Genomic DNA, 11425 nt, shown 5'->3' on the forward strand with positions numbered 1-11425 from the left:
AAACAAAAATTTTTTTTTCAGAGCTCACAGAAAATATCGCTAGGTATTAAGAAGATTTCTCAGCACCAATCAATTTCTTGCGGAACGTAGCTTAGCTTTAACACCAATCAATTAACCGTGAATGCAAGTTACATGAAAAGCTTAAATTCACGCGAACAATTCTTAACTTTTACTCCAAATTGTGGCCACACAGGGAAAGGCTGGCGAATGCCCATTCTTCAGTTTTTAAAGAAACATAGCGTTGATATACACGACTGCCGTGGTCAATCGCCAATTACAAAGTAATTCTGATGAGAATTCCAAAATATAAAAGATGAACAGAAATAGTACGTGGTTAGAAGTCAAGCCCGAGGACTGGTAAATACGTTACCTTTTTTCAGATATTCTTGAAAGCTTCAATTCAACCATAAAAGAATAAAGCGAATCAACAGAGATGCTTTTGTAAGTTCAGAAATTATACTGATTTATTCTATGATGGAAAAATACTGCACAAGTGAAAAAGCCTTCTCCGATATGAGATTGATCAAAAACTCTATTTATCAATCTAAGCTCAGAAAAGAATACTGCGGGAATTCGACTTTGTTGATGTCGTTGCAAAATTCTCAGCTCAAAAGTCTCGGAAATGGTACTTCCAGTAGTAGCATTTTATTCCCAAGTATTAAATGCTACAAGGTATGAAATTGAGAGTCTCCATAACTTTATTATTTATGAAATGCGAATCTGATTATATAAACGATACTGTTAGAAATACAATTTTTTCCAATTAATTGTATGTAATATTAACTCAAAAAGGGGAAACCACATGTATGACGGCCCAGAGCCCCCACATTCTTATTGCGGCCCTGTGTAGGACTGATAGTTTTGGAGATAATTGCGCCGATCTGGGCGGGGTTGTTGTAGCCGCTACATCAACAACAACAACAACTAAAAAAATAGTTATTAAAAAATTTTAACACTGAACTTTCATCGACTTAGGCGAGTCGTAAGATATTGACCGAAAATTTTCATGTTTCGCAGATTTTTTTATGGCTTATGTAATGAACCATATTTGTGCTATTAACAATAATAATTCTAAAAAATCAGATTTTTAGCCCACCCTTATATTAATTTTTTAAGTTTACATAGAAGTGATAATTTCGTGCTTAATCTCAAAAAATATTTGTTTTTACCAAGAATCTCGTAAAATTGATACTGCGTGCTTAAATCGTACATAATCTTAAAAAATCAAATGTTTTTTAATAAGATTTTGTAAGCTTAATTTACGAGTATAGAACAGGCTAAGTAATTTGGACTGAATAAACATGTCTATCAAAATTTCCGGGTTTCTTTTGAAGACATGTTTTCTACTTAACCTCAAATATATACAAACATACATATGTATATTTATTAAAATGCCTGAATTTTTTGCTTCGAAAATTACAATTTTTACAACGCTTTTTAATACCTTGAATACGCGAAGTTAATGGAACTGGTTAAACTTTTCCACTATGTATATTTTTCTACTTANCTTAATTTACGAGTATAGAACAGGCTAAGTAATTTGGACTGAATAAACATGTCTACCAAAATTTCCGGGTTTCTTTTGAAGACATGTTTTCTACTTAACCTCAAATATATACAAACATACACATGTATATTTATTAAAATGCCTGAATTTTTTGCTTCGAAAATTACAATTTTTACAACGCTTTTTAATACCTTGAATACGCAAAGTTAATGGAACTGGTTAAACTTTTCCACTATGTATATTTTTCTACTTAACCTAAAAAAAAAAACTTGCAATAAATTCGATTGGTATGTAAGTACTTGATACGCCAGTTCAACTGCGCGGAAGAAAACAAGCTTTCTACAAAAAGCTCTAGGTTTCCCTTAAAAGAAAAGTTTTCGTACCTAACCTCGAAAGCAAATTGAAAATGAAATTAAAAATGTTCCTTTTTCCCGTATTTATTCTCAAACCCTTAAAATGCAATTTTTCTTGCATAATATTTAGCTGAGTAAGCTAAAACTGAAATTTTCACTTTTCTACCAAAGTATGAGCTTCTTGTTTTTAACGTAGTTTTTTTTTTGNTCCTAACCTCGAAAGCAAATTGAAAATGAAATTTAAAATGTTCCTTTTTCCCGTATTTATTCTCAAACCCTTAAAATGCAATTTTTCTTTCATAATATTTAGCTGAGTAAGCTAAAACTGAAATTTTCACTTTTCTACCAAAGTATGAGCTTCTTGTTTTTAACGTAGTTTTTTTTTTGATTATCGTTTTTTTGTTTATTACAAAGTATACAAAAATCGACCCCCTTTATTTTTTCCTGTTTTATCTGCTTTGTCTTGTGAGTTTGTGAAATTTTTCAACCCATTTGTCAAACATTCATACATGTGTATGTATAAAATAAAATAGTAGTAGAATAGTAGTACTATTTGCATTTCTTCGTAGCTCACTTGCTTCTGTGTTGTTGTAGTACATGTGCGTTGTTTGATGTTTCCCTTTTAAATGTTTACTACTAAAAATTAACTAACGCTTAGCTCACAAAGTCGATTAAAAATTGCTACAAAATTATTGCCGCTTTGTACAAATTTTCGAAAATTTATGTTGACTATTTTTTGAGAAATCATTTTTATGATTTCCAAAATGTAATAAATTTTTTTCATTTATTTACTTTATCTGTATGTTTTAAAACAACAAATAAAAAAAATACAAAAAACAATGAACCTCCACTCCCACTTCGCATCATCGCTTTCGCCCACTCTATTTTCCAATCGTCTGTCGTGGCTATCGCTCCCTCAGGTCTACTCGCTCGATTCACCAGACACCTTTCAGTGTCTGTATTCGCCAGCGTTTGCTTCGATACGCGCCAAGCACATCGATCGCATCGCCGAGCAAATCGCGACTTTGTGTGCCACACTCGGCGAGTATCCGATGGTGCGATATCGCACTGACTGGGATCGCAACATAGATTTGGCTGCTGCGGTGCAGCAGAAGTTGGATGCCTATAAGGCGGATGAGCCGACAATGGGTGAAGGTCCGGAGAAGTCACGTTCGCAGTTATTGGTATTGGATCGTGGATTCGATTGTGTATCGCCGTTATTGCACGAATTGACATTGCAAGCGATGGCATACGATCTCTTGCCGATTGTTAACGATGTATATCGCTATACGCCCGGCCCAAATCAACCGGAAAAGGAGGTTTTGCTCGATGAAAACGACGATTTGTGGATGGAGTTGCGACACGAGCATATCGCTGTGGTGTCCACGCAGGTGACACAGAATCTAAAGAAATTCACCGAATCGAAGCGCATGACATCGAGTAAGTGAGGGGAGAAAAATGGCTTTTTTATAGTGCTTTTATACTTTTTTGTAACTATTTTTAAAGTTTTTAGAAATTTTATAATTGCCATGAAATAATACATACTTCCTTTTTTGGCAACCTTTTTATAGCTGATAAATCTTCTATGCGTGATTTATCGCAAATGATCAAGAAAATGCCCCAGTACCAGAAGGAGCTGTCAAAGTATTCGACACATTTGCATTTGGCTGAGGATTGCATGAAGACTTATCAGGTGATTGTGAACTAAAATAAGGAAAAAAATTACTTTGAGGTGCACGAAATGAATTCAGGGATATTCACGCGTCCAACGTCATTTTCTACACCCCTACGGCTTACACTTAAATTTTAAAATATTATTTTAAGCTATAAAACGTTATCTGGGGTATTCACGTAACCGAAGAATATTAAAAATATTTCAAAAATATTTTTTAAATTTAATTAATTTTTTTTTTAATAGAGCACAATTCGAAGGCCAGCTCTTATTTTTGAACAAAAATATTTTTTATAAATTTTTAATATTCTTTTGGTGTAAAAAGTTGTCAGTTCCATTCCCATAACCGATTAATTATTAAAATAGAGTACATGAAAAGTAATTTCAACTAATATTTTAAGTTTTTTAGTTTCTAAGTAATTTAAAAACATGTTCCACAATAGGGTTTTCACGAAAAGCAAATACTAAATATCGTGAATATCCCTCTTAATCGCTTTCAGAAATCCATATGGCTTACTTTTATTGATTTTCCTCTCAATACCTTGACTTCAATTGCTTTTCTTTTATCAACACTTTTCTTTTTCCCAGAGCTACGCCGATAAGTTATGCCGCGTTGAACAGGATCTGGCTATGGGTACTGATGCTGAGGGCGAAAAAATCAAGGATCATATGCGTAATATTGTACCCATACTTCTGAATGCGGTGAGTTGGCTATGAAGCCGCTTTTGAAGTTTGTATTTAATTATTTTCTTCAAATTATTTTCCCTGTAGGATGTTTCCAACTTCGATAAAGTACGCATTATTGCGCTCTACGTTATGATTAAGAACGGTATTTCTGAGGAAAATTTGACAAAGCTCTTCACGCACGCCTCACTATCGCCTAAAGATCAGGATATGGTGCGCAATTTGAGCTTTTTGGGCGTAAATGTGATTGCCGATGTAAGTATCAACTTCAAATAAAAAAAAAGAGCAGTGGGAAAATCAGCACTTGAAGACAAAGACATTAATTTTTTGAGGTTATCGTTACTCTTTCTTTTTCTTTCTTTTTTGTTTTACCTACTTTGTAGTTTAATTTCATTTCATATTTTATATTAATTAGTTTGAAAGCAAAGTTTTTTCCTTTAAATTAGTTAAATATTAACTAAAAAAAAAGGTTATCGTAAAAATCAAAATTTTTGCTATAATTATTTCTTTACATCTATCCATATAGTCTCGCAAGAAAGTCTATAATGTCCCACGTAAGGAACGCATCACCGAACACACTTATCAGATGTCGCGTTGGACCCCTGTAGTCAAGGATATTATGGAGGATTGCATTGAAGATAAATTGGATCAGCGTCATTTCGCTTTTCTGGCTGGACGTGCACAGAATACCAATTATCATGCACCAACAAGGTAAGAAAGCACCTAACAAAATTCTTAAAATATGTGTGAAGGTGAAATTTCGATCACCATTGGAGATGGCATAAAACTTCACTTGCACTTCATCGCTTTTACATACAACCTCGCGTTAATATCTAATTAGTTTAGGACCTAAACTTTAGGCGAAGTGCAGGTGAGAACAAGATATCGTGATGCATGAATAGTGAAGAGAACTGAGTGAAAGTTTGGTGAACTGAATTTAAATCAAGGTATGAAACCGATTTAAAATAGCGTACCGGTTTCGGTTTCGGTTTTGCATAGTGTTTCGATTTCGTTCTTCAAAATTTGTTTCGCTTTCGTTCTGGAATAAAAGAAAACAAGTTTGACAAAAAAAAAAAATATTTAATAAATATGTACCTTCCAGAGTTTGTTTTTGACGAAATTAAACATTGTGATTACATTTTAATTTATATAAAGAAAACATTTCTGAGTCAATTATACAAACTAATAACCATATTCCACCACATTCGACTTAGATCAAAATTCAGAAATTTGTTTATTATATTATTTATTACATAATGAGAGTTGTTGCTGATAGGTATTTGATATACATACGTATAAGTGTGATTTTCACAGAAATTTTGTTGATATTATAATGTAATAATAATCGTTTGTTTAATCTTACTCGCAAAAGCTAATAAATTTATTTAAATATTTGTGGCCCATACAATTGATTAGTTCTCATCAATGAAATCGAATCCACTACATTATTACTTGAATTGACTCTCGTTGGTGGCAAAATGAATTTTAGGTCAGAAAACAGCCTTTCAACACTGACCTGCGTTGCAGGAACAGCTAAAGATATTTTAGCTAACTGAGCTAAGTGCGGTTTCCGCAAAGACTCATTTTTCCAATATTGTAGAACATTAATACTTCGTTCTTGCCGTCTTTGATTGGCAAATGCCACTTAGAGAGGACGGAAGTTTTCGGTCCACTAACATAATCGCAATTACGATTCGCGTCTGAATGAGATCATCTAACTGAGATCAAAATCATCGGACTCATCATCTGAAGTTACAGCGGCAGTACTGTTACCGCCTTGTATAAATTCGCCTTGAGCAAGGCGTATCAACTACAGGTGATGGCGATAGAAGCCATGCTTCTTCTTATGAGCACGCTTGTGTCAAATTATCGCCTGTTTTGGTTTGTTTAAATATCCGCGTATACATACACATAACGTAAATATATGCCCTGCAAACAAATGCTTCCGAAATCTTTAAGAGCATCGGAAATTTGTTACGATTCTTTTAGGAATCTTTAAAGAAAAACATATGAAGCGGAGACAAACCTGAAACCTTTCAGAATACTCCGAAATCCTGGTATGCAGGGTATGCATATACATAGGAATATGAATAGATAAAGAAAGAAGAAAGAGTTCATACCACCGGAAAATGTTGTTTTTGTACGATTATTACCTACCTGTAGTTATTGAATCATGGCCTTGAATTGCACCACATTTATCAGTGTTGCTATAAGTCACGATATATAAGAATTAAAAGTAAGGCTATCCGCATACTAGTCAACAAATTTGTCATGCAAGTAATTTTTTGTAAAACGGCACAGTTATGCTCTGAAGAAAATTTTGGTTGCTAGATCCTGCAGCTAATTTTTATACAGGCATGTTCTGAAATTCGAAAATTTTAAATCGACTCGATTTCGATAATTTTTTCGATGGTTTTTAACCAAAAAATTTACAAGTCTCGTATTAAAATGATTTATTTCATATCACTGCCGCATCTTTTACGGGTTTCAATTGGAATATTCACCCTTTCCATCAGATATAATTAAAAACAATTTGGCAATTCGAGTCGATTTCAAAGTTTCGAATTTCAGAACATGCCCGATAAATTTCTGGAAACCGATTGAAACTTGTGTTTGAAACGGTTTCGTTTTCGTTCCTTTAATGGTCAAGATAACGGCTACGGTTTCGGTTTTGAAAAACGAAACGGTTTTAAACGATTACGGTTTTGGTTTCATTCTTTGATTTAAATTAAATGAAAATATGAGAAGAGTGATGAGTAAATGAAATTAAAAGCCAAAACATTGAAATGAAATGAAATGAAATTAATGGAATGGAATAGAGAAAGTGAAATGCGAGAAGAGTGATGAGAAGTGAAATAAAGTAAAATTAAGAAATAGTAGCAAGAAGGGTGAAGCGAAATGGGCAAAATAAAATGTAGAGTAATAAAAACTTAGAAGCAAGAAGTCACGTGTAAATGAAAAGTGAGAAAAGTGAAGGGAAATTAGCGAAATTAAATGAAATTAAATGACAAGCAATCAAAAGAAGAGAAATAAAATGAATTCTACTGCGAAAATAAGAAACAAGTAGAATGAAACGGAAGTGAGTTGATTGAAGTAAGAGTAAAGAGAAGTGGTTATCTCTGAAATAGTTAATCGCCTTAAATAAAATGTTTTGTAAACAAAATGCAGTGTGAAAATTAAAAGCAGATTGAAGTGAAGTTAGTGAATGGTTGTGATAAATGAGAGAAATTATATAAAAGTATGAGAAGCTAAAATAGTGAAGCAAAATGAGTTAAATCAAATGAAGATCTCTTAAACCTTGAAATAAAAATGTGAGAGGCGACACAGCGAAGTAGAGTGAGCGTATCGATACGAAACGAAATCAAGTGAAACAAAGGGACGATCTGTAAAACTGGCAATCGCTTCGCTGCTGCTGAAATGTTCTTATACTGGCTATGAGGTGGCAAAGTCTCTCAATCTTTTGTATATCCATGGAAGACATNATGAAGCAAAATGAGTTAAATCAAATGAAGATCTCTTGAACCTTGAAATAAAAATGTGAGAGGCGACACAGCGAAGTAGAGTGAGCGTATCGATACAAAACGAAATCAAGTGAAACAAAGGGACGATCTGTAAAACTGGCAATCGCTTCGCTGCTGCTGAAATGTTCTTATACTAGCTATGAGGTGGCAAAGTCTCTCAATCTTTTGTATATCCATGGAAGACATGTTTTCGTAGCAGACCTATTTTATGGCGACTCATTTTCATTTAAATAATTCATTTTCATAGCCGTCCTCTTAAAAATTTTGTTATATAAAACTATGATGGCGTTTAATTTCATTAAATTTCAAAAAACATTAAATTTCTTGTTTTCCCCCTCACAGCGCTCGCTATGGCCACTGGCATAAGGACAAGGCCCAAGCCCAAGTCAAGAATGTGCCACGCCTCATAGTTTTCATTGTGGGCGGCGTTAGTATGTCCGAGATGCGTTGCGCCTACGAGGTAACCAATGCCGTGAAGAATTGGGAAGTGCTAGTCGGCTCGTCACATATACTAACACCCGAAGGTTTTCTCAGCGATCTGGGCAGCCTTTCGAAGGAGGACTAATCCGCAGCTAACGCGACGAACGATAATGTAACAGATCGTACCGAATAATATGAAGGTAAATTTTTTTAAGGATTTTTAAACAAATAAACTTATGAATGAGTATGTAGTAGTTTAATTAAGTTGACTTATGTAATTCAGGTACCGAGCAGGCGCGTATATTTTGTATATGTATTGCTGTATACTAGTTATTAATTTTCGATAACGTCGTTGGGATTGTTTGTTCTTTTGATGACGATGCAATTAAACTATTATTGTTCATATATTAAATATACATATATGTATAAAAATTATTGATAAGAAATATTACAACTTGTCCTTAGGTTAGCTGTGCGCTAAGGTGTTTATGTATGTTTATATAAATTATTCAATGAAAAAAGTTGATTCTTGAAGAACTTACTTCCGCTTATTATCTACAACCTATATAAAAATTATACACAAATATATAATTGATTGCTTAATATATATTATAAACGATATGACTACATAGTGTAGGCGTGACGATAAATTCCAAAGTATTCTCGTTGGTTATGTGCAAATAAGCGAGCCGCTAGTAGGTTACGCATTTATCGAAGCAAAAGAAAGTATAAAGTATTTACATATGTCGCATATTTATAAAAAAAAAAAAACTATTTAATTAAATTATAAATTGCAATTTAACTTAAATATTATTGTATTTGGCTTTATTAACTATTATTACTTACAACATTTGAACTATTTATGCGCTTTTAAAATATACTTAAAAGCAAGGAACTAAGCATTATACTCTATGCAACTAAAAAAAAGTATGAAATACAAAAAAATTACAAAAAATATCAAAACACCGATTTTTAATTCGCAAACTTGAAAAGGATATTCATAAAAAGAGAAAAGTAATACATTCAAATAAAAAATAAGTGGTTGAATAAGGTGCAGACAAAAGGTCGCATTCACAAAGCATACATACTTTGAATAAATAATTTAATTAAAAAAATAATACATATTAAGCAAATTAACATTTAAAATAATTGCAACCTTGATTTAAAAAAAAATAACCATGATAATAAAAAAATATTAAAAATATTTCCGTATGTATTTAATAACTTAAATTGAGTGTTTAGAATGAAAACACAAATTGGTTTATTTCCAACGTAATACAATATTACAAAAACAATAAAAATACGTTAAAGCACATTTCCAAAACAATTTATTAGCAAAACATAGAAATAGAAAGTAATACAAATGCAACCATGTCACTGTAAGTGGCTTATATTATAAAGCAGTATGTATCGTACGTAATAAAGTGGTTCTATATGACGCGCGTGTTGTGTTTAAGGCTTTCGTGAAATTTGCAAAATCCTGCAATAAAGTACATATGCGCAGCTCAACTACACAACATAGTAGGTAAAAAAAATCAATCATTAAATAAAAATTAAACAATCCAATACTATTGCAATTAATGTAATACTTAATGAAAACGAAACTTTGCTACAATTTCTAATATTTTCGACCACTTCAAAAATTATGTACCTATGAAAAAATCAAACAACAAAAAATTTAGAATGCTATTTCACAAAATCTAAATAAAAATCTTTAATAAACTGAAATTCATATGAACCATAAGCGTTAACATATCTTGGCTAGCAAAGCTTCAAAATTTGGCAAAGCATTAAGCAAATTGTGATATATTGTGGAACGATTTGGGTTTGGGGACAAACCGAACGAAAAATGTCACTGAAGATGGCGCAATGCCATAACCGGTTTGGAGACAAAGGATGATGGAGAATCGTTCCGCAATATGTTCATACGTTCATCTACTCCTACCCCGTCGGGAACACCAACAATCAAAACGATAACATTAGTTTTGCTTAATGTTATTTCTGAAGTCTTGATTGATAGTTCTTTTTTTTAATAAAAATTCTTGTGTTCGGCTGGCGTTATTTTTTTTTTAACTCGCGATGTTTTTTGTCGGCACATAAAGCACAATTCAATATCTAAAATTTCGTTTGTTTCTTAATTCCAACTTTGCTTTCGACTCGGCAAGTGTTATTTTTTAATTCGCTCCTTTTTTTCGGCGCGATAAACAAGAATGTTTTATTGAAATCTCTTCTGCTTTATCTTGTTTTTTTTTTTAACGCCTTATTCATAAAAATAAAATAGATTTAAAAAGCTCTATAAAGTACCAGTTTCAAACAAAATTTCGATTTATAAAGCAGTCTTCTTTATTTTTTATGAATATGGGTGTTAATTTGCATTTCGTTAGTTTGGCTCGCGAGAAGCTTTGCTGGCATAAGTTAATTAGCTCCTTCATACTTCCAATAAAACCGTTCAAACTTAAAACTGTAAGCATCTACTACAATTAATACATTTGTGCATATCGTTACCTTAATATAGAAAGGCCCAATCTCTCATTTTTGTTTCTTCAAACATAGTTTGAAAATTTCGTGAAAAGCAAAGTTCTACAGTTGCGAATTTCGTCGAAGTGCTGGTTTTTTTATTCATTATTTATTTGTCTTCAATTTCTATTAGATATATTGTGAGCTATTTGACAGATTTTGTATAAATCTGTTTCGAAATGAAAATGGGTTAGGGCGTTTCTACATATATTATAGGAATGATATGTAGGTAGTATGTGTATCATATCGACATACATACTTACATAAAACTACCTTATGTACAGAAAGACATCTTAATACAATCTATGACGACTATTCATCGCACCACATATACCTGTGTGATATGTACTTCCAAAACTAAACATACTCGTACACCTCTACATACTTACTTTAAAATAATTTATAATACTTATACTAAATAAAATCAGATACTAACTAAAAGGAACGTACTAAGTAGTTAAGCTTTTTTCGAGTAGTTAAAAAAAAAATTCAATTCTTGCAATAACGGGAGAGCGCAGTTAAAATGATGACAAAGCAAAATAAACAAAAAATGTTCGAGTGTTTTAGATGCAAATATAATGCATATAGTAAATAACGTGAAATGAATAACGAATGTTCAACATCAAGTAATCAGTAACAATTTCAATTCTTTATATATATTATATATAAAAACTAGTTAAATTAAAAAATGTAGATAATAAGTATGGAAATTATAAAATATACATAAAATATATTATAAATAAAAAAAAAA

The 11425-nt window shown here is 32.2% G+C and overlaps 1 protein-coding gene across 3 annotated transcripts in view; it reads left to right on the forward strand.

Annotated features, from left to right (window-relative positions):
• Positions 1-10952, forward strand: part of LOC108365137 (protein ROP) — a 21739-nt gene extending 10787 nt beyond the window's left edge. For 2 of the 3 annotated variants that reach the window (XM_017619099.1, XM_017619100.1), the window contains exons 5-10: positions 2781-3300; positions 3432-3553; positions 4121-4234; positions 4304-4471; positions 4743-4927; positions 8080-10952. In XM_017619099.1, coding sequence (XP_017474588.1) covers positions 2781-3300; positions 3432-3553; positions 4121-4234; positions 4304-4471; positions 4743-4927; positions 8080-8302 — 1332 coding nt within the window. In that variant the 3' untranslated portion in view covers positions 8303-10952. The remainder of the gene's footprint in view (positions 1-2780; positions 3301-3431; positions 3554-4120; positions 4235-4303; positions 4472-4742; positions 4928-8079) is intronic. The other variant, XR_001847885.1, reaches the window with a different exon arrangement.
• The last annotated feature ends 473 nt before the right edge of the window (positions 10953-11425 follow it).

The sequence above is a fragment of the Rhagoletis zephyria genome, unplaced genomic scaffold (genome assembly GCF_001687245.7).
Source record: "Rhagoletis zephyria isolate East Lansing unplaced genomic scaffold, Rhagoletis_zephyria_1.1 Rzeph_scaffold_01782, whole genome shotgun sequence".
NCBI lineage: Eukaryota > Metazoa > Arthropoda > Insecta > Diptera > Tephritidae > Rhagoletis > Rhagoletis zephyria.